The 24504-nt window shown below is 40.6% G+C and overlaps 1 protein-coding gene across 1 annotated transcript; it reads left to right on the top strand.

The window, feature by feature from the left end:
* On the top strand, positions 1-23547 carry CUNH2orf73 (chromosome unknown C2orf73 homolog). The gene is made up of 4 exons (XM_023734534.1): positions 1-244; positions 10141-10294; positions 22208-22323; positions 23152-23547. The coding sequence occupies exons 1-4, from the start codon at positions 23-25 to the stop codon at positions 23545-23547; spliced, it is 888 nt and encodes a 295-aa protein (XP_023590302.1). The 5' UTR covers positions 1-22.
* Positions 23548-24504: the final 957 nt, after the last annotated feature.

The raw sequence follows: 24504 nt of genomic DNA, 5'->3' as shown, positions 1-24504 counted from the left end.
ATAAATGATTTAGTATTTAATTATGTTTTTCAGACAACATAAAATAGAAGATGCGGTTATTGTGCATGTCACTGAACAAAAAGAAGAAATCAAACATGAAAAAGAACCTGGAAAAATCTTACAGCATTCAAAACCATGTGTCAAGAGGGGACGTATATATTATGCTAAGTTCATTAACACAAATGCAAGAACATGCAATGAGCCAGTTCCCTACATAGATCCCAGAAGAGGGCCAGAAAAGCAGGTTGGATGGATGTTTGTTATGTACAAATGAAGATTTAGATTTAGAATCTGTTCTGCTGGATAAATTGGTCACAGCCTATTTAACGGATGTGACACTTCTCAGAGTAGTACCTTTATTAACCAATAGTTGAAAGCAGTAGTCTGTAACTATTCTTGAAGATAACTTGTACATCCAAACCGTATATATATCCAAACCAAATAATTATTCCAAATAATTACTTTCTTAGACTGAGTCAGTTTATAGCCACTAAGTAGTACTTGGAGAGTTATTGAAGTAATTTCCTCTATAATATTATATTTCTGACACATTCTAATATTAAAATTTCCCTTGATACTCAGTAATTTTTCCCATGATATTCAGATACATTTTGTAAAATAATAGCTACCGTTTACTGAGAGCATATAAAGTGCTAGAAGTGAGCTAAGTGCTTTATGTAAAGTATATCCTTTAATCTGTACAATCTCTGGGAGGTATCCTTAGAAATATTTTTCAGATGATAACACAAACTTCAGAGGTTAATTAACTTATCCAAGTTTACTTAGTAAGCAAGTGAGGGACCACGTTTCCGACCCAGAACTGGTGGTTTACTCAAACAACACTCTCATTCACTATGCCATACTAAAATGTATCATTATCTTTTTTCTTTTAAGTCTGGTTTGTTGAGGTATAATTTACTGTGTTGGTTTCTTCTTGATGCTGTAACCAATTACCACAAACAGTGGCTTAAAACAACACAAATTTATTCTCTTAGCGTTCTGAAGGTCAGAAGTCCAACATCCATCTCACTTGGCTAAAATTGAGGTGGTGGCAGGGGCTGAGTTCCTTGTGGAGGCTCTAGTCCGTTTCCTTGCCTTTTCAGCTTTTAGAGGCTGCCTGCATTCCTTGGCTCATGGTCCCATGCTCCATCTTCCAAGCCAGGAATGTAACATCTTCAGATCTCTCTCTGACTCCTTCTCCTGCCTTCCTCTTATATGGATCATTGTGATTACGTTGAGCCCACCCAGATAATCCAGGATAATCTTACCATCTCAAGGTCTTTAATCACATCTGCAAAGTCCCTTTTGCTATGTAAAGTAGCATATTCACAGATGTGAACAAGTTCAGAGTGGGCATTCTGCCTACCACATTTACATACAGTAGAATTTGATTTTTAGTGTACGATTCTGTGAGTTTTGGGAGATGCATACAGTCATGTCACCCCAGCACAATCAAGATAGAGAACATTTCCATCACCCTAGAAAGTTCCCCTGTGGCTCCTTGTCATCCCCTCCCCTACTCCAGCCCCTGGAAACCATCTGTTTTCTTTAATCTTGCCTTTTCCAGAAAGTTACATAAACTGAGTCAGACTGTATGTAGCTTTTTGAACCTGGCTGTTTTCTCTCAGGAGAATGCATTTGAGATTCATCCATGCTGTTGCATGTAACACTAGTTCATTCTTTTTTGTTGATACCACACGCAAACTGTGTAACGTTGGGCGAGTCACTTGCTCTTTCTAAACTTCAGTTTCCTTGTCTATAGAACAAGGATAGTAGCAGTCTTCCTTATAGGATTTTTGTATGGATTAAAATAAATGAAACAATTGTGTCAAGTATTGTTCTAGGCACTGAGGGAATGCAGAAATGAACAAAACAAATAGAAAAAAAGATCCCATCCTCACATAGCTTACATTTTAGTGCGGGAATAAATAGAATAAATAACGTATATAGAATGTCAGATGGTAGTAAGTGCTAGCATGGAGGAGGATAAGGAATAAGGGAGACAGAGGAGCAATCTTAAATAAGTGGTCAGAGAGGGTCTACCAAGAAGGTGATATTTGAGTAAAGACCTGACAGGGTATCTTAGTCATCTAGTGCTGCTATAACAGAAATACCACAAGTGGATGGTTTTAATAAAGAGAAATTTATTTTCTCACAGTCTAGTAGGCTAGAAGTCCAAATTCAGGGCGTCAGCTCCAATGGAAGGCTTGCTATCTCTGTTGGTTCTGGAGGAAGGTCCTTGTCAATCTTCCCCTGGACTAGGAGCTTCTCCGTGCAGGAACCCTGGGTCCAAAGGACATGGTCTACTCCCAGCACTGCTTTCTTGGTGGTATGAGGTCCCCCACTCTCTGCTTGCTTCCCTTTCCTTTTATCTCTTACAAGATAAAAGATGGTACTGGCCACACCCCAGGGGAACTCCCCTTGACATCGGATCAGAGCTGTGACCTTAGTAAGGGTGTTACAATCCCGCCCTAATCCTGTTTAACATAAAAATATAATCACAGAATGGAGGACAACCACACAATACTGGGAATCATGGCCCAGCCAAATTGATACACACATTTTTTGGGGGACATAATTCAGTCCATGACACCGGGTAAGGGAGAGAGCACATTGTGACCTGAGAGAAGGGGTTCATTATGTGTGAAAGGAAGCACCTACTACACAGTAGCTCCTAGCATCAGTAGGATCCTGGTCTACTGCTCTCTTCACAGTTCATAACCCCGGTGACCAGGTGGCCCACCATCTTCAGCTGAGAGCAGGACTCCTGCCCGAGTAGAGGCCTAGTGCAGTGCTGGGCCCAGTGTGTATTCCACAGATGTGTTCAAGTTATTCCACACCAGAGATAATAATTTTTCAGCATGATATTTGAAAAAGGAAATGCGTACCATCTAGATGGTCTCAGACAACAATGGCAATGTCGGCCTTGCCCTACTCTACTTCTTTTCTCCTCCCTGCCAGTGAGCTGAGTTAGATATAAATCAAAACAAACCCATTGCTGTAGAGTCGACTCATAGCAACCCTATAAGACAGAGTAGAACTGCCTCATAGAGTTTCCAAGGAGCAGCTGGTGGATTCAAACTGCTGACCTTTTGGTTAGCAGCCAAACTCTTAATCACTGCACCACCAGGGCTCCAAATTAGGTGTAAGTTGTGCTCTAACTCAATGTGTAAATAGAGATTGTTTTTAGCGAGCTGTCTTACACTGACGACATTGACAGTCAGAAAACAGCCGGTGCCCGGTGGCACTGTGCGTGAATGTGAGATCTCCGCAGGGGCAGGAAGTAGTGATAATAAACCCAAACAAGGGCAGTTTCAAGGTTGCTTTGTTTTATAAACTTGCCCTTGCAGGTGGTCTTGCATCAATTATTTGTAATTTAAAAGAAATCTGTCGTTACTGTTAGACCAAGCCTACGCTGGGTGAAAAATCTAGCACAGAAGTCCCGGTTGGTGAAGTTCTCATAGTTCTTTCAAAAGCTAAGAGTGACTCTCCTTAGCTCTAGTTCAGGGTGGAATCCAAAGTGAACGCTTAACTGAACCCATTCTTAACTTGAGGCACTAAGGACAAGAAGCTGGTTTGAGAAGGAAACCCAAACCAAACCCATAGCCGTCAAGTGGATTCTGACTCATAGCAACCTTATAGGACAGAGTAGATCTGCCCCATAGGGTTTCCAAGCAGCGGCTGGTGTATTCGAACTGCCGACCTTTTTAGTTAGCAGCCGAGCTCTTAACCACTACACCACCAGGGCTCCAGATTTGAGAAGAGAAATAAGAAACATACAGATTTCAAAAATTAGCACCAACTAATTTTCTATTAAAGAATAAACGAATTTAAAAAAGAAATGAACACAGGTGTTAGGTGTTGCCGTCAGCAAGAATAGGTGGCAGTAGCAGTAGGATCGTTGTTTATTAACACTAAAGGCTAAATGAGTCAGAGACCTTAAAGAGATAATGAAAGTAAGTTTGAAATCAAGTAAAACATTAGGTACAGAGAAGCTGGGAGTAGATATGAATGAGGAGAGTTAGCAGAGAGAAAAGACCCAAGATACCTTACAGAATTAAAACGGTATTTGATTTGGGATGGAAGGAGGGGAATGTTTATTAAAAAAACAAAAACCACCTTAAATGTACCCATTTCCAAGTACTTAAGGAGTAATAAGTGGAGCTCCGGTGGCCAAGTGGTTAAGAGCTCAGGCTGCTAACCGAAAAGTCAGCAGTTTCAAATCCACCAGCTGCTCCTTGGAAACCCTATGGGGCAGCTCTCCTCTGCCCTATAGGGTCACTAGGAGTCGGAGTCGGCTCGATGGCACGCAGCAACAACAAGGAGTAATAAAGAATGCTTATTTCACATATTTGTAAACTTTGTTCTTTTACTTAAGATGGTCGGTTTTTTTGTTCGTTTTAAGATTAGCTTGGTTAAAAAGATTTAACTGGTTTATAGTAATACTGGCTTTGAAAATACGAGTAAAGAAAATGAAGTTGCCTAAATATTTAAAATGCCATATCTGTTGTTTTATGTATTTTGCAAAGATAATATCTTTAGAACCCAACAACCAGATTGGTTTGTTTTATTTATTTATAAGATTTTAAAATGAAGTAATAACTTACGCAGTTTTACCTGTTGTTGATGGGTGCCGTCGAGCCCATCCGACTCATAGCAACCCCATGTGACAGGAGAACCTCCCTAATGGGTTTTCTAGGCTGTGATCTTTATGGAAGCAGATCTTCAGGTCTTTCTCCGGCTGGGCCGCTGGGTGGGTTCGAACCATCAACCTTTGGGACAGCAGCCAAGTGCTTCACCCGTTGTGCCTCCAGGGCTTAGAGTTTTACCTAAAATTGGAGATGCTAGAAAAAGTAGAAAGGAGTTTTGAGCTTGGTCATTTCCAATGAAAACTAGTTTGTTTTGTATTTTTAAATATTGTTACTTCGAAAGAGATTATACTAGGTCTGCGTTTTCCAAAACATATTTTTCGGAACACTAGCCCTTGCTTAGGTGCTCAATAAAATAACGTTTCCCAATTAAATAAGTTTTGCGAAAGCTGTATTGTTATATCCCTTTCTCAGAGCTTCTCAATTTGCATTAGCATGTAAAGGTTCTGAGAAATCCTGTGATGAAGAAACTTGTTTAACTTTGCTCATCTCAATATTTCCCAAAGTTATTTAATTTGGGACCCTCCACTTACGAATATGATGCAAAACTAGTTTGCGCAGAACACATGAGTCGGAATCCACTTGATGGCAACGGTTGTTTTTTTAGGGACAGTGTGAATTTCCTAAAAAGATTTTTTTTTCAGCCCTCCTTGTAGTATCTGCAGCAAAATAGGCATGAGCTTAGGAATAATGTACATGATGTGACCTTGACCGCCTTAGTGTTTGCGACAGCACTTCCATTTTTTAAAGCCTTTGGGCACTAGTAATAAAATGTGATTGTGTGTAAGGCATTGTCGAACATCCATATGTTCTTGGTAATCCTCAAGGTGTGGTTTCATACCCCACACGTGACACCACCCCAGCCATCGCGGCCAGGCCCCTTTGGGCACTGCACGGAGCTCGGTTTACACCGCCTAACGGCCTCCTTCTCTAGGACGCCTCATTTGCTTTCATCACTTCTCCCCAGAGAATTCTCTTTAATTTCCCAAAGATGGGAAAAAACAGAAATGTTTACTAAAGAAACGAATGTTTCTGAGGGCATAAGGATAAGATAGAATGCCTCACACTGGCTTCCAAGCGTGCCCAAAGGGTTCACAGGTGCTTCGGCCTTATGCCGTCCTGTGGCGGGTTAGTGGGAGCTGCATCATGAGGAATCTCGCCACCGTGGAGCAGCCCCACCGATGGTCAGCCTGAAAGGAGCCAGGCCTTGGGCGCGAGGGAAGATCTCCTCCTCTCTCTGGATCCAAAGTTGTGAGTCAGGGACAGCTCTCTTTAGGCAAAACCCTCTCCACAGTCCACAAGACGTGATCTGAACCCCAGAGCCTGCACAAAGCAATCACAGTAGATGACAATCCCCAGTCTGGCTTGCTGTTGTTGTTAGATGCCCTCAAGTCGGTGCCAACTCTTAGGGACCCTGTGTACAACAGAACAAAGCACTGCCTGGTCCTGCACCATCCTAACAATTGTTATGCTCGAGCCCATTGTTGCAGCCACTGTGACAATCTGTCTTGTTGAGGGTCTTCCTCTTTTTCGCTGACTGAAGCACGATGTCCTTCTCCAGGGATTGGTCTCTCCTGATAACATGTCCAAAATATGTGAGACAATGTCTCGCTGTCTTTGCTTCTAAGGAGCATTCTGGCTGTACTTCTTCCAGGACAGGTTTGTTCGTTCTGCTGGCAGCCCATGGTATATTCAGTATTCTTTGCCATCACCATAATTCAAAGGCATCAATTCTTATTCAGTCTTCTTTATTCATTGTCCAGCTTTCACGTGCATATGATGTGATTGAAAACACCATGGCTTGGGTTACCTTAGTCTTTGAGGTGACATCTTTGCTTTTTAAAGAGGTCTTTATTTAGTCATAAATAACTCTGATATAAAACCCTACAGCCCAGTGTAAAGAATGCTACACAAAGTAGTCCATTTTTTTTTTTTAGCCTTTCCCTTCACTGTGCAGTGAAGAAAAACAGGCCTCCCTCTCTCTTTCTTTAATCTCACAATCTCCTATGAGCAAATGCTTGGACCGAAAGAAGAGCGTGTACCCGTACGTGAGCTGCACGCGTTCTCACTCTTCCAGGAACGAGGCTCGCTTTCCAGGCATAGGGCAGTTGGTGGAGAAACAGGACAGAGCAACACAAGACTTTTCCAACTCTTGTGGGGTTGCATTCTGCTGAAGTGAAGATGTACCCAGTTTATACAGCACAGAACGCTTAAAAATTGTTCCCTCTTTCCTTTATATTTGTGGAACTATTTTTGTAAAATTTTTGATTCAAAACAAGTCTGTTCAAAAGGTGAACTATAATTTCACCTTAATGATGGCAGACTTCCGATAGCTTTTGCATTACACTTTTTAGAAAAAATTAAACCCTCCAGGCATTTCCTAGTGATTATTATCCCAGAGCCACTTTTCCAGTAGTCTGGATGTGAGCAAAAAAAGTTTCTGATCAACAGAAGTAGGTGATATAAAGTGTGTGGTGATATAAGTGTACGGTCATAGTCATTCAGGTGCATAAGATGATGGCGGTGCATGGTCATAGTCATACATTTAGAAGCCCTTTCTCGGGACACTCGGAGGCTCTTTCCTTTTACTTTTGGAATAATCGAAACTTGTGCTTAGCTGGTTTCGTGCCCACGGCAGGTTTGATGTAGCAGTGTAGCCCAGAAATTAGGGGCGCGCACAGGTGGGGCGGGCTGTGACTTGCAGCAGTTCTGCTGCCTGCTAGTCAAATGCGTCGGGCAAGTTCCTTAACCTCCCAGCGGTTTTCTCCTCTGCAAAATGGGTTTGACAATCCTGGAGAACTGTGGTGAGAAAAAGCCAGATGAGGTCTCTCCCTCCTAGCCCTTGGGGCACAGTAAGCGCTATTAGAATTGCGGAGTGGAGGCGAGCTGCAACAAGTAGGCGCTCTGACAACAGAAGACGTGACTATTTTCAGCCAGATAGCGAGAAGACACCATCTGTTTAGTAATCTGTTCTAGAATTTTCCTAGGATTTATATCGAGTATTCTCAATTTGTATAATTCACCTTTTAGTGAATTACAAAAATTAAGGTGAGGCATTGGCCGATCTTTTCTCATCTCCCAAACTGTGATTCCATCTGCAAACTTACTCTTCACCCCTGTTTACAATTTTGTCATTGGCCTAAAAAACTGGCACTCACTTAAGGTGACAAAGTGAGATCTAACTCTCCTTGACTAAAAAATATAAAATAAAAACCAAACCCATTGCCATGGAGTCGGTTCCAACTCATAGTGACCCTATAGGGCAGAGCAGAACTGCCCCACAGGGTTTCCAAGGAGCAGCTGGGGGATTCGAACTGCCTACCTTTTGGTTAGCAGCCGAGCTCTTGACCACTGAGCCACCAGCGCTCCTTCTTTAGGGCTTATTTCCCTCTTGATATGCTCGTCCCATCTTTTTCAGCTTAGAGGTAGTTTGCCTTACCCCAGAACAAAAGCAAAATAGGAGCTGAGTCATTCTGACTTTCAGCTGTGCACAGTGTACTCGCTTCTCCAAATTCTTAGCCTCTCCATGATTTTTTGCTTACAAACACAGGGATGTTTATTATTATTATTATTATTTAGAAAGCCCTATTTTTGTTGCCCTTGGCATATTTCATCAGTTTCTTCTATTTCTGAGCTTCTTGACAATCTTCTGATAAGATGACTCCATTAAGATATTTTTTGGGGTTTGACATTACACGCCTGTTATCTTGTATAGACGCCTCTCAAACTAAGCTCATTTGAGCGCTGACTCCCTGTGCAGCCACATAGGTTTCTTTAGATGCCTCTTCTGTTTGGTATCAGTGTAGCCTAAATTATATTCTCATATTTTTTTAGAATCTATTACAATCTCATATTTATTCCTCTGGATCATATTTTTAAAGCAGTTGACTATGGAATCATAGTTTATTTTATTTTATTTAATAAGCACTCAGCTACTAGCCGGAAGGTTGGAGGTTCGAATCTACCCAGAGGTGCCTCGTAAGAAAGGCCTGGTGATCTACTTCCGAAAGATTGAAAACCCTATGTAGCACAGTTCTACTCTGACACATGTGAGGTCGCCATGAGTCAGAATTGACTTGACAGCAACTGTTCGTTTGTTTGTTTCATTAAAGCCCAATGTAAGATATTTGATTGTAGCCAGTATTACTTTCATCCAAGAACTCCTTCATGTCACAGTTGCCTTTTCCAAAGGTCCCCTACTTCTGAATGACCGCTCAGTTCTTTTTTTTGTTTTTGGTCAGAATTAAGTTGACAGTAAATTTTCAGTCATGCTAATGAAGAAGCTATTAGTTCTCTGTGTCCTGTGTACCTAGGTCAAGCTTTAGGACCACAATATTCAGTAACAGAGAGGATGTTCCCCTTAGAACAAAGCTTTTCTAACAGTCATGAAACCAAAAACCCAAACCCATTGCGTAGAGTCGATTTAGACTCATAGTGACCCTATAGGACAGAGTAGAACTGCCCCATAGGGTTTCTAAGGAGTGGCTGGTGGGTTTGAACTGCTGACCTTTTGGTTAACAGCCGTAACTCTTAACCACTGCACCACCAGGGCTCCAACAGTCATTAGTAAGTCATAAATCAGTTTAGTGACTTGCAATCAGTATTGTAAAATGAAATTGAAGGGAAAAGCAATAAAACAGAATAGAATATAAACTAGAGTGCACTGCGTGTAGTAAGAAGCAGTATAGTTTTGTGAAACTTGTTTCAGTTTCATATATGTGTACACATTGTGCGCTCTGGCATGACAAAATACATGTCATATATTAATGGTGTGGGTTGTGGGCTAAAAACTTCGAAAAACACTGCCTTAGATGATAACAAAGTCATTTTTTGTATTGCCATAATGAAAAGTATAGAACATGATTTTTTATATTAAATCATGTTTAATATCTACATAAGGAGCCCTGGGGATGCAACGGTTAAGTGCTTGGCTGCTAACTGAAAGGCTGATGGTTTGAACCCACCCAGTGGCTCCAAAGGAGAAGAACCTGGCCATCTGCTACGGTAAAGATGATAGCCTAGAAAACCCTGTGGGGCAGTTCTACTCTGTCACATGGGGTCGCTATGAGTCCGAATCAACTCAACGGCACCTAACAACAATAATACAAACATATGTGTAGATATACATTTGTACATATATATCATAAAATTATAATACAAAACATAGGATTATAACTATTTTGTTCATTTTTACCACCCCATCTGTTGCTAGAAGGTGGTTTAAGAATTTAGCAGCTGTATGTTAGCTAAAAATATATGGCAATTCATTTTAGCTACCTTTTTAAAATATATGAAATCAAGGAATAAATATCTTTGTAAAAAAGACTTGTTAAAAGATATTTATTCCTTGATTTCAGAACTCTGTTTTAGCACTAGATTTTCCACATACCTTGTTGAATTGAACTACTGTATGTTCTTAAATAGATATCAAACAACACATGTAAGTGTCCCACAGTATCCAATTTCGTGTTTCCCATTTTTTTCTATAAAGGGTGACTGGTGGTCACATGGTAAAGTACTGGAACATTCCTTTCAACCACCTTACGACACCAAGAGCACGCAGAGGAGTGACTTCCAAAAACCAGCATGCCCGTTGGTGTTGCCAGGGAAACACAGCAGGATGCAAAGGGCTTCTTCTGGAATAGGTAAGGTTAGCAGTGGTTAAGCTCTTTTTCATTATCTCAGGTCACTGCTGTCTAATAAAGATGTATTAGATGAGCTGGCACCTCCTGAGAAAAATTGCTTCTCTACAGGAGTTGTAAACATACATCCACTAAGTGCAGCCCTCCAAGAGTTAGTTCCTTATCCCTTCCTAGTGGAAAGCTTATCCCCAACCATGGCTAATGTAACAAGGAGTTGCACTGATCTTTACTGACCGCCAGGCTCCCGATCAGAAACTTAGTAGCATTCTGCTTATTGTTGTTGCCACCAAATTTTACAAATTATCCTATTAAAATAGTAGGCAATCCTATACGGAATGTTTCCCAAACTGTACTCTGAGAAACACGTTTTGCATGATGTTTATAGATACCGCTCCAAACAAAAGGGAGTAGTGGTCAAATAAGTTTGGCAAAAACTAAATTTATAATATTAAACAGGTCTCTTTGCTGCAGAACTCTCAAAACCCTTCTTCTGAACGTAAGCATGATGAATTTCTAAGAAGGGGAATAAAAGATGACCTGTTGCTCCCTCTTATCAACCACCTCACTTTTTTCAGCAGATTGTCTCTATAACAGGTGTCCCACGAAACGTAATTTAGAAAATACTGTTATATAGACGGTTAAAGAAGACATTCCAGATCTGAAATTTATTTGACCTGACAATAACGTCGCTAACATGAGCCAAGTATTTCACATTTTATTCAAGCTGTATCTTTTTTTTTTTTTTTTTTAAACTCACCTTCTAGTCATATATATCCTGGAGTAGCAAGTCTTTAAAAAGTACAGAATCAAGTGAAAACAAAAATGTATTTATTGAGTATCCCCTTGGTCTTCATCCCATACAAAACTTCATAAACTGAACTTCAAATAATTTTCTGTAACACACAACAGTAGACAAGAAAAATCAAAACCTGATGGCATTGAGTCAATTCCGACTCACCGCGACCAGCAAAGGATTATTTTCAGAGGTCAGGAGTCTCTCACTTAATTTTAGACCTCTGTCTTCTTGGCCAGTCTAGTTCAGGATGCAAAAGAAGGTCAGAATGTTAGAAAATGGTCGTATTCCTCATGATTTCCACCTCCAGGATGCTAGTTCATGAAGAGGGCCTGTTAGATAATCTGTAACAATGGACTCTTATTAGAAAGGCAACAAAGTTTACACCTCAATTCAGGAGGGTAGACTGAGGTTAAGTATCTGTCTCCCCTGCCTCCTTGTTAAATGGTAGCAAAGGAATAAACCCATAAAAGTGAAGAGAATGGAAGGAAGAACACAGGAGCTGAGCTCAGAACTTTCTGCAATATGGAAAGGATTGGAAGCCTGTTTATGGATAAAAGAGAGCAGAGGAGCAGTAGCCTAGAATACCTAGAGGAGTCCTAGGTGGTACAAGCGGTAACAGACTTGGCTGCTAACTGAAAGGTTGGGGGCTCCAGTCCACCCATATACACCTCGGAAGAAAGGCCTGGCTATCTACTTCTGAAAAATCAGCCGTTGAAAACCCTGTGGAGCACAGTTCTACTTTGACACTAATGGGGTTGCCATGATTTGAAGTTGACTCCATGGCAACTGGTTTGGGAGAATACCTGAGATCACCAGACCTTTTTTTCTGAGGTACTGCTGGGTGGACTTGAACTGCCAACCATATGGTTAGCAACCAGGAGAGTTAACTGTTTGCACCACCCAGGCACTTCCATTGGTCATTAGGGAAGTACAAATGAAAACCACAATGAGATAACCATTTCACGCTCACTAGGATGGCTGTGATCAAAAAAATAGAAAATAACAAGTGTTGGCAAGGATGTGGAGAAATTGGAACCCTCATCCATTGTAGTGGGATTGTAAAATGGTACAGCTGCTATGGGAAACAGTTTGGTGGTTACTCAAAAAGTTAAATATAGCATTACCATATGACCCAGAAATGTCACCCCTAGGTATATCCTAAAAAGAACTGAAAGCAAGGACTAAAACAGACACTTGTACACTAATGTTCATTGCAGCATTATTCACAATAGCTAAAAGGTGGAAACCACCTAAGTGTCTGTCAACAGATGAATGGATAAATAAAATGTGGTGCATGCATACAATGGAGTAGTATTCAGTCATAAAGAGAAATGAAGTCCCGATTCATGCTACAACATGGATAAACCTTGAAAACATAGTGCTGAGTGAAATAAGTAAGACACAAAAGGACAAATATTGGATGATCCCACTTATATGAAATATATAGAATAAGCAAATGCATAGAGATCAAAGTTTATTAGTGGCATGGGAGGGTGGAAGAAGGAAATGGAGAGGTATTCTTAAGGAGTGCTGAGTTTCTGTTAAGGATAAAAAAATTTAGAAATGGATATTGGTGATGGTTGCACAACATGGTGAATGTAATTAAGTCACTGAATTGTACACATAAAAATGCATATATATATTTCACTACAAAGTTTTTAAAAAAGATCTTTTTGACTATGATGTTTAAAAACAGATTATGGAGAAGAAAGGAAATCGGATAATAGTGTCTACACTACATTGGTCACAAAAACCAGTGGGGGGACACAATTCAATCCATGACAGATGGCTAAGATAAAAAACAGAGAACAGCAAATGTTGGCGAGGATGTGGGGAAACTGGAACACTTACCCATTGCTGGTGGGAATGCAAAATGGTATAGCTCTTGGGGAAAACACTGTGTGGCGGTTCCTCAAAAACTAACAATAGACCCAGCAATTGCTCTCCTAGGTCTATACCGAAAAGACTGGAAGGCAGAGACTCAAACAGAAACTTGTTTAACCACTGAGCCACCAAGGCTGCTCTCAACATCAGTATTCTTAAGGTGTTGAAGGATTCTGCACTCATTTTGCTTCACACGTGTCATTAGGTTTTCATTCCTTGTTAAAGAAATGAAACCTGGAAAGGATGTGTTAGGAGTGTGGTTTGTGCAAGAAACACAAATGGAATTCCAATAAATGGACACTTCTGCAAAAAAAAAAAAATACCTTGGTCCTCCAAAAATTTGGTGAATGAGCTGGTGAAAGTGAATATCTAAGTATGATATATATCATTTTCCATGACTCTTTGTATTAACTGACTTATTTGATTAACTGACCAATCAGGTTCCCATCATTTGGCATAAGGAACAGCAGCTTCCTCTCCAGCTCAGTGACGGATGTGGAAAGAGTAGCAGAAGATGAGACCAGAAAGGGAGGCTTTGTTCTAGGGCGGCCAGGCAGGGGGCCCAGGCACTTCAGAAAGTCAGTATCTGTAGGTCTGTTCTCTTGAGCTAGGCAATTTTCCAAGAGAGAAGTCCTCCAAACCGCTGCCTGGAATGGGGGCAGGAAATCTGGGAGTCCCACTGCTCCTTTTAAAGACCCTCAAACAATCCTGTCTTCAACCCCACCTTATACCACATTGCCCCACGCTTCCTGACGCCTCCAGTTCCTGAGCCTTACTGGAATTCCGCAGCATTAATTCACTTGCTTTTTCTGAGCGCGTTGCTTTTTCTTCAGTTTTTGATTGGCTCCCTCACCAGTGCTCTCTCCCTCACAAGCACTTAGCTTCCAGTTTTCTGGGGTCTCCTCAAGCCAATGCCACTTACCCATCTGCTTTCCAGTGCCCAAATTTGTTAATACTTCCACTCTCATTTTGTTCTTTTTTTTTTTTCCTTAAGAATACAAGCCCTTTTAATTTATTTACTGTCATTTTAGTGGAGTTCTTGGAGGGAATAGAGAAAAATGCACGTGTGTAATTTGTCATGTTTAACTGGAAATCACAGTAACCTAGTCACCCTCAAATTTACTCCACTTGGATTTTAATCTTGGTTCAGCACTTGTAGCTGTTTGATCCTGTGCCCATTACTTAAATTTTGTCATCCTGGTTTACTCAATTGATGAAATGTGTATAATGGTAACTACTTTGCAGAATTGTTATGAGAAATAAATAACACGTAAAGTGCCGACCACAGTCCTTAGTACCTAGTAGACAATAAATGGTAGCTATTCTTATTATTGGAGCCCTGGTGGCACAGTGGTTAAGAGCTTGGCTGCTAACCAAAAGGTCGGTAGTTTGAATCCACCAGCTGCTCCTTGGAAACCCTATAGGACAGTTCTACTCCGTCCTTTAGGGTCGCTATGAGTCGGAATCGACTCAATGACAATGGGGTTTTTTTATTGTTATTATTCATTGTAGCATTGTACTAAGTTAGGTATTGAGTTGGGATTTCGCTTTAGATACCTGTCATGGTGTGTCTGTCTGCCCATCTGTCTCTCTCTCTCCTTTATTGGTATTTCTCATTGCCAGTAGTTTCGCGTATGCTGTCCTGCACAGATTTAATATCATGATAACAACAGCAAGTACCTGGCAGAACCTTGTCTGTCTGGTTCTCTGTTGTATCCCCAGGACCTAGTAGAACATCTAGGCATATAATAGGAGCTCAGAAACTATTTGTGGATTAGTTTAATGAATAATTACACACTATTTGACAGATTATTTAATTTAAAGTCATAGTGTAATCTTAACTAACATACACAACACAGTCTAGGCCTGTCATTTATTCATATTGTAGACAGTGTTTGGATACTAGATGAAAATGATAAAAATAATTTAAATATTTTAATGTAAGAAATACACACACACACACACACACACACACACACACACACACAGTCTGTAAAGGAGACCTTGTGGCACGATGCTTAAGTGCTCGGCTGCTGACTGAAAGGTTGGTTGGCGGTTTGAACCCACTAGCAGCTCTGCCAGGGGAAAAACCTAGCAATCTGCTCCAGTGAAAATTTCAGCCTAGGAAACCCTATGGGGTAGTTCTACTCTGTTACATAGGGTCTCTATGAGTCGAAATCAACTCGACGGCACACAACAAGAAGTTTGTATATGCCAGATTTTATATATGTATATGTATATAAACCTAGAAAAATGTGTATGTAACCATGCGTGAATACCAACTAAAAGTCATCTTGTAGTCATTCCGTCTCATCAGCCCACTTAATGACGCCTTGTCTTCGGCATTTCAGCAATGTTATCTTGGGCCGACAGTGAAAGTACTCTTTATATCTTGTACCACCAGAGTCCCTGGCTGCCGTCCACGGTCAGTTCAACAGATGACTGGGTTCCATGCCTGGGTCCCCAAAAGAGAAGGTGTTCACTTTTGATTTTATAAAATAAGACTTTACAAATTGGAGAGGTTGGTTTAATTTGTAATGTGAGTATTTCATACTTAAATGAAATTTTGGCTGTTTATCTACTACTTGATATTTTAATGTTCCTTTGAATTGCAAATTCAGATACAGTGATAGAACTAATTTTCTCAAATAGGTTTTAGTTTGTGTTGCTGCTTTACACCAAAGCGTAACATAACAATGATTCCTTGTTATAGTTATATTCAAGTTTCTTTTTTTCTACTGTATTTTGAAAGTCTGTACTATTTTTACATTAATAATCTTTTTATATAACATCAAAGTACTATTGAAAAGTGTAGGGTTTCTAATAGAAAATTATTATTGTTGAATGTTTTTTAAGCAGACACAAACAAAAAGTTAGTTAAGAAAATTTCTCAGCGTAAAAGCTGCTGGATTCCCACCGATATGAGGAGTGAGTTGTGTGTTTGAATAAATCCTGGCTTTGTTGATAAAATATAGATGGCTAGACATCAACTTGTTTGGTGTAGCCTTGTTTAGAAAATTCTTATTTTAGTTAGATCAAGTTTCCAGGAGACAGAGAGTGGATTTCAGACATTCTTCATGGACTTTGCCTTATTTTTTGTATTTCTTATCAACAAGGCTTCATTCAAGTAATTATGGCAGGTCCAATTTGAATTCTTAAGTCAAGTACCCGCCAAGAACCTGAATATCTTCTTTGGTGTTTTCACACCTAGATGTGTTTCACTATTGTGGACTTCCTTAAAAGCCTCATATGGTTGCATAAATGAACATAGTAGTTATTTTTAATTTTAATAGATATAAAGTTTGGGTAACAAATTTTCCCCTACAATAGCTAAGATTACCTTTCTTCTCCCTTATTAGTAAACTGAAAGAAATGAACCTTTTTTTTAAGTTATTCTTTTTGAGATTCTAGGAGGTTCTAGGTCATTATTTAAAAGATTCCTTTTAATTTGTTTAATTGACTTCCTTCTGAAGTATTTCTGTTTCAGTTATCTGATTAACAAACTACCCCAAAACTTAATTGCTTACAACAAGAGCCATTTTACTTGCTCATGACTCTACAGTCTGGGCTGGGCTCAGCTGAGTGGTTCATCAGCTGGTCTTGCTGGTGGTCACTTGCATGAATTCATTCAGTTGGCTGGTTGTCTGAGGACTAGACTCAGCTGGGATGCTAGAATGAATGGGCCTCTACCTCCCCATGTGGTCTCTCTATGTGGTTCCTCTAGCAGGGTAGCTGGACATCTGTCATAGCAGCTCAGGGATACCAAGAATGCAAAAGCAGAGGTTGCCAGGCTTTCTTAAAGTTTATAACTGTAACGACAGTGTCCCTCTGCCACATTCTATTGGTAAAACCTAATCATAAGGTGGTCTAGGTTCACGGGGTGGGGACTAAGCAAGTGTGATGGTTAAGGTATGTGTTATCTTGGCTGGGCCATGATTCTCAGTGGTTTGGCAGATATTATGTAATCATCCTCCATTTTCTGATCTGATGTGAGCAGCCAATCAGCTGAAAGGGGAGTCCTGCATCCAGTATATATGGATATTCTGGCAAAGCTCGCTCTCTTACAATCCTGCATCCAATTCATCATCCTCTGACCTCTGGTTCTTGGGACGTGAGCCAGCAGCCTGCCACCTGACCTGCAGATTTTGGAATTTGCCAGCTCCCACAGCCCTGGAGCCAGCAGCCTGCCATCTGACCTGCTGATTTGGGGTTCGTCAGCCCCTGCAACCACATGAGTCAGGAGAAGCCTCCAGCCTAATGCCTATCCCATGGATTTGGGACTTGCCAGCCTCCACAGCTGTGTGAGCCATTTCCTTGAAATAAATCTCTCTATATATTGATAATATATACCCTTTACTGTTTTTGCTCCTCTAGAGAACCTGGCCTAAGACACTTGGTACCAAGAATGGTTCTCGAGGAACAAAATCATAAGGATGAGTTTTCTAAATTGATTCTCAAGTCTGGCTATTCTTAAAGGCACTGATGACTCTGCCTCCAGTAGTAAAGAGGGCACTGCTGATCTTGGCATGAGGTGACAGTAGAAATACAAAAAATATCACCACTCAGTAGTGGACAGTGGCAGCACTGCAGCCCCTTTCTGGGAGCTTCCTGAAGGACAGTGGTGAAAGGAAATCTTCCCAGTGGGCAGAACTTCAAGCAGCAGTGCACCTGGTTGTTTATTTTACTTGGAAGAAGAGATGGCCAGATGTGCAATTGTATACTGATTCATGGGCTATATTCATGGTCATGGTAGAGACTTGGAACATGATTGGAAAATTGGTGACATGGGGGTATCGGCAAGAGGTATGTGGATAGATCTCACTGAATGAGCCAAAGAAGTGAAGATATTTGTGTCTCACATGAATGCTCACCGAAGGGTGACCTCATCAGAGGAGGATTTTAATAATCAAGTGGATAGGATGACACATTCTGTCAGTACCAGTCAGCCTCTTTCCCTAGCCACTCCTGTCATAGCTCAATGGGCTCATGAACAAAGTGGCCATGGTGGCAGGGATGGAGGTTATGCATCGGCTCAGCAACATGGACTTCCACTCAACAAGGCTGACTTAGCTACAGCTGCTGCTGACTGCCCAGTCTGCTAGCAGCAGAGACCAACCCTGAGTCCCTAAATGGCATCATTGCTGGTTGCAATTGGCCAGCAACCTGGTGGCAGGTTGATTACCTTGGACCACTTCCATCTTGGTAAGGGCAGCATTTTGTTTTTACTGGGATAGGCACTTTCTCTGGGTACGGATTTACCTTCCCTGTATGCAGTGCATCTGCCAAAACTACCATCTGCAGACTTACAGAATGCCTTGTCCACCATCATAGTATCCCACACTACATTGCCTTGGAACAGGGGGCTCACTGCATAGCAAATGAAGTGCAGTAATGGGCCCATGCTCATGGAATTTACTGGTCTTACCATGTTCCCCATCATTCTGAAGAAGCTGGCTTCATAGAACAATGGAATGGCCTTCTAAAGACATAGTTACAGTGCCAGGTAAGTGGCAATACCTTGCAGGCTTGGGGCAGTGTTCTCCAGGAGGCTGTGTATGCTCTAAACCAGCGTCCAATATATGGTGCTGTTTCTCCCATAGCCAGGATTCATTGGTTCAGGAATCAAGGGGTGGAAATGGAAGTGACACCACTCACTATTAACCCTGGTGACCCACGTGCAAAATTTTTGCTTCCTGTTCTGCAGCCCTATGCTCTGCGGGTCTAGAAGTCTTAATTCCAAAGGGAGGAATTCTCCCACCAGGAGACCCAACACTGATTCCATTGAACTGGAAGTTAACAATGCCACCTGGCCACTTCAGGCTTCTCATGCCTCTGGATCAACAGGCAAAGAAGGAAGTTACCATATTGGCTGGTATGATTGGTCCTGATTACCAAGGGAAGTCAGATGGATATTAAATAATGGAGGTAAAGAAGAGTATGTCTGGAATACAGGAGATCCCTTAGGGCATCTCTTAGTACTACCATGCCCTGTGATTAAAGTCAATAGAAAACTACAGCAGCCCAATTCTGACATGACTACTAATTGTCCAGACCCTTCAGGAATGAAGGTTTGGGTCACCCCATGGGGCAAAGAACCACAAACAGCTGAAGTGCTTGCTGAGGGCAAAGGGAATACAGAATGGGTGTAGAAGAGTTAGTTCTAAATACTAGTATCACCACATGACCAGTTTCAGAAACGAGGACTGTAATTATTATATTTTTTACTTGTTTTATTATACGTGTGTGTGTGTGTGTGTGTATCAAATATCTTTGTTTCCTTCCCTCCTTTATTCCATTCCTTATTATAAAGTATAAGATGTAAACGACGCTAGTGCGTTTTTGGTTGTACACGTTAGTTGTATCATGTTAGGCATGAGTATGACTTTATAATTGTCTTTATTTAGAGATTATGTATGGTTTTAAGAGATGCATACAGGTGCCAAGTTGACAAGGGGTGGACTGTGATGGTTAAGGTTATGTGTCAACTTGGCTAGGCCATGATTCTCAGTGGTTTGGCAGATGTTATGTAATCATCCTCCATTTTGTGATCTGATGTGAGCAGCCAATCAGTTGAAAGGGGAGTTTCCTTGGGGGTGTGGCCTGCATCCAGTATATATGGATGTTATGACAAAACTCATGCCCCCTCAATCCTGCATCCAACTCATCACCCTCTGATATCTGGTTCTTGGGACATGAGCCAGCAGCCTGACACCTGACCTGCAGATTTGGGGATTTGCCATCTTCCACAGCCCCAAGAGCCGGCAGCCTTCTGTCTGACCTGCCAGTTTTGGGTTCGTCAGCCCCTGCAACCACGTGAGCCAGGAAAAGCCTCCAGCCTGATGCCTGACTCACAGATGTGGGACTTGCCAGCTTCCACAACTGTGTGAGCCATTTCCTTGAAATAAATGTCTCTCCCTGTCTGTCTCTGTGTGAATGTGTCTGTGGGGTGTGTGTGTGTGGGTGTGGGTGTGTGTATGTATGCTTCACTGGTTTTGCTCCTCTTGAGAACCCAACCTAAGACAGCAAGGATGTGAATAGTTGGTAGACTTGATTCATCGGGGCCAACAATGTAACAGACTACCACAATGCCCTTAAATAATTCTTACAGTGAAAGTTTAGGAGTGGCCAACTCTCTGCTTTTCTTTGTCTGAAAATGTCTTTAAATTGCCCCCACTCTTGAATGAATGAGAGTGTAGTTGTGTATAGAATGCTGCTTTCACAGTTATTTACATTTTGAAGATACTATTCCATTGTCCTCTGAATTCTACTGTTTTGTCAAATCTGCAGATAGTCTGGTTGTTAAGTCTTTGAGAGTAATCTGTTTCAAGAAAAGATTTTTAATGTTCATAGGGGGCCTTTATATATAATGATTTAAATTACTTATGATTTAAATTAATATCCCAGTTTTAACTTTATAAATTAAAAAGTTTCTTTCCTTAAGCCTTTAATTTTTGCATATTATATAAAATAATAATAGTGACTTTCACTTATAAGTTGACGTTAATTACTGCAAGTTGAACAGATGAAATACGTTTTAACAATGGCTCATTTACAAGCAAAGTCAGTTAAATTCTATGAACATTTTAAACTGCAACTTCATTGATTCAATTATATTCTGTTTTCCTGTTAAGCACTTCAAATTCTTGACAAGCAAAACTTCAAACTTTAGCAATCAAATCTTCCCAAACACTTAAGCAATTTTTTTAAATCTAACAAATTAAATTTATAAATATACTAAATCCAGTTATCTTAAACATTCTAAACTGTTTGTACACTTAATCATATTTTCCTAAAATTATCAGCTCAACACTAGCAAACTATTATATCAGGTTTGCTTCTGATATATATTAAATAACAAATTATAGCTTTGACTTTATTTACATTATCATCTCTATATTTAATCCCAAATTTTCCCAGGAAGGTTTGAGATTAAAAATATAGAGATGATTAAGTAAATAAAATTTAAGTAAATAAAACTGTCCCAGGAAGATTTATTTTAGGTCTGTTTATATTGGAGCCCTGGTGGTGCAGTGGTTAAGCGTTCGACTGCTAACCAAAAGGTCAGCAGTTGGAATCCATCAGCCTCTCCTTGGAATCTCTATGGGGCAGTTCTACTCTGTCCTATAGGGTCGTTGTGAGTTGGGATCGACTCGCCGGCAGTGGGTTTGGTTTTAGCTTCGCTACTAGAATAAATTGTCAAATAATAAGTGGTATGTTTGCCTTTCCTAAAACTTTGGTTGCTGTCTGTGTAAAAAAGACATATCTAAGCAGTAGATCTTTAAAGCCATTATTGAATTAATATTAGTTTTTAAAATTACTGGTATTTCCACATGTGGGACTAATTTGGTCATTTTGATTTGGTTCTTCTCATAGAGAAAGAATAGTGAATCCATTTGTAGTTAATGTTTACATGTATGTAAGTAAACTTACATGCTTAAAGAATTTAGTTTCATTAGTGTCATGGATTGAATTGTGTCCTCCAAAATATGTGTCAACTTGGTTAAGCCTGATTCACAGTATTGTGTGGTTGTCTTCCATTTTGTGACTGGTAATTTTACGTTAAAGAGGATTAGGGTGGGATTGTAACACCCTTACTAAGGTCACATCCCTGATCCAATGTAAAGTGAGTTTCCCTGGAGTGTGGCCTGCACCACCTTTCATCTTACAAGAGATGAAAGGGAGGCCAGCAGAGAGGCGGGACCTCATACCACCAAGAAAGCAGCGCCTGGAGCCGAGTGTGTCCTTTGGACCTGATGTTCCTGCGCTGAGATGCTCCCAGACCAAGGGAAGACTGATGACAAGGACCTTCCTCCAGAGCCGACGCAGAGAGAAAGCCTTCCCCTGGAGCTGACGCCGTGAATTTGGACTTCTAGCCTACTAGACGATAAGAAAATAAATTTCTCTTTGTTAAAGCCATCCACTTTTGGTATTTCTGTTATAGCAACACTAAATAATTATTTTTAATAAAACATGACTATCATGAATATGATTGTATTTCCATATAAAAAAACAAAAACCAACCCACTGCCATCAAGTCAATTCCAACTCATAGCGACCTTATAGGACAGAGTAGTACTGCCCCATATGGTTTCCAAGGAGCACCTGGCGGATTCGAACTGCTGACATTTTGGTTAGCAGCCGTAGCTTTTAACCATATGCCACCAGGGTTTCCATATTTCCATATACAAACCTAATTTTCATCCTGACTTCACAAAATCTTTTTTTTTTTTTTAAAGTTCCACTTGCCTCTCCTGATGCATCAGCAGAACTTCAAAGCAATTTTATAGAACGCATCTCTTTTATACATCAATATGATGCCAGGAAAACTCCCAGCGAGCCCCTCCGGGGCAAGGTGAGACAGTATTTAGAATTAATTATTTAGTATTTTAGGACTAGATAGATTTATTGTTGAACATTAAGCCTTTTCAAGTTATATTCATCTTCCTAAAAGTCTGGTTTAAAAAACCAGCATGGTTATTAGTAAGATAGAATCTCAGCCATATGCCATAGTGAAAACTAAGGAATGATGTCATAATTTTGAATCACAGTCTTTGGTATTTGGTTTACTTAAATTGTTGAAATCATTCACTTAAGGTAATGTCAAAGCAGTTTGACAAACTTTCTAATATGCCTAATGTGTGTGTGTGGGGAGGATACATAGAAGGCTTATAAAACCAAATAGAAATGTTGACAGTCAGTCACTGGATTTTTTCCAACTACAGATGTTTGTTTTCATCATTTCATTATAACTTAGTCTTTTGTGGGAACTAATAGACATTTGGGATGCAGTCATACATCCTAGGTCTGTAAACTCTAGTTTCTCCTGTATCCATAGCAACCTGTGCAGCAAGGAATGAAATTTGATAGGAGCAGTCTTGCACAACCAAGTGATAGAAAAGTTGAGGACAGGAGATGAGATGCTTTTTCTTTGACTTTCTGCTTTTTCCTCCAACTCCTTTCCTGTTGCAGCCTATTTTGTAATTTGTCTGAAAGGCTCACCAGATAAGTGACCATGTGGCTGTCTAGCTTTGGGCTAAGGTGACAAGACAGCCAGTGAAGTGGCAGAGATCTAAGTGCCTGCCTCGCCAGAACTTGAGCTAATACATGACCTCAGCTCACAGCTGCCTCTTCCAACAGTGTGCGTTCCCCTGGTTAACATCAACTTTGTTTTCCTTTCCAGCGACATGGAGCGTTTGTGCAGATGGAGATAAAACCGGGGAGTAGGCCCATAGTTCCTAAGGGAACAGGGGTATTACTGAAAGCTCCTGGGTCATGCTCATCAGAACAGTCCAGAAAAACAGCGAAAGGAAACTCAGCGGAAAGCAGGATGATCTCACTGGGTCTCTGCCGACAAAATTCCCAAGAGCCCTTAGAGACTAAAGCTCACTTATCAGGAACAGACACCAGAGAGGCAGCTCAGGCATGCCCCAGAAGTCCAGAGAGAAAGGGGGGCTCGGGCATCTTTCAAAAAACTGCAGAGGATCTCCCTCTCAATGGGCAGGAGCCTTTAAACCCACCAGTAAAAAATCAGGATAAATCACCTTCTTCAGATAAAAACACAGTCCTTGGAACGTAGAGATATCTCAGAATCTGGAGCCACACAGGCCATTGCATTTGCCTTTTTTATCAGTAATCTCAGAACATACCATTTACGTAAACAGGGGAGAAGGAAAAAAAGACAAGTAAAAGACACCAAAATATTAACACTGGTCTCCCATGAGTGCTGGATTATGAGGGATTATTTCTGTGTCATATTCTTTATAAACAAAGCAGCTTGCTTCTGCAGAATAATGAATGTAATTAATAAGTATCATAAAGCTTTTAGAGGAGAGGCCATATTACAAAGTCTGAAATCAAACGAACTGGAGTTTTGAGTTTTGACTCCACTACATATAAGCTGTGTGACCTTGGGTAAATTGCTTAACCTCTCTAGACTTTAATTTCCTCATCTGTAAAATTAGGATAATAGCAGCTTCATAAGGTTGTTGAATATGAGATTATGCATCTAGAGCACTTGGTGTAATTCTGACCATGTTATGATTGCTCAATAAGTGATCAGTGTAATCACATCACCACTACCACTGGAATTAAAATTTCAATTTAAGGATAACGTTCTCCTATGAACTTAAATTTTCCTCCTTATTCTAAAACTTTGAACCCCTCTATATCTAATTAGGAGTGCTGGTGGCACAGTGGTTAAGAGCTCAGCTACTAACCAACCACAAGGTCAGCAGTTCCAATCCACCAGCCTCTCCTTGGAAACCGTATGGGGCAGTTCTACTCTGTTCTCTAGGGTCACTATGAGTCAGAATCAACTCAACAACGAGTTTGATTTTGTTTTATATCTAATTAAAGGAGCTCCTCGGTGGCGCAAATGATTAAGCACTCAACTACTAGCTGAAAGCCTGGCAATTCAAACCCACCCAGAGGCGCCTTGGAAGACAGGCCTGGTGATCTGCTTCTGAAAGGTCACAGCCTTGAAAACCCTATGGAGTTGTGCTACTTTGCACACATGGAGTCTCCATGAGTCGCA

This window comes from Trichechus manatus, unplaced genomic scaffold, assembly GCF_000243295.1.
Source record: "Trichechus manatus latirostris isolate Lorelei unplaced genomic scaffold, TriManLat1.0 scaffold00005, whole genome shotgun sequence".
Taxonomy (NCBI): domain Eukaryota; kingdom Metazoa; phylum Chordata; class Mammalia; order Sirenia; family Trichechidae; genus Trichechus; species Trichechus manatus.
This window is presented reverse-complemented; position numbering and strand designations above follow the sequence as displayed.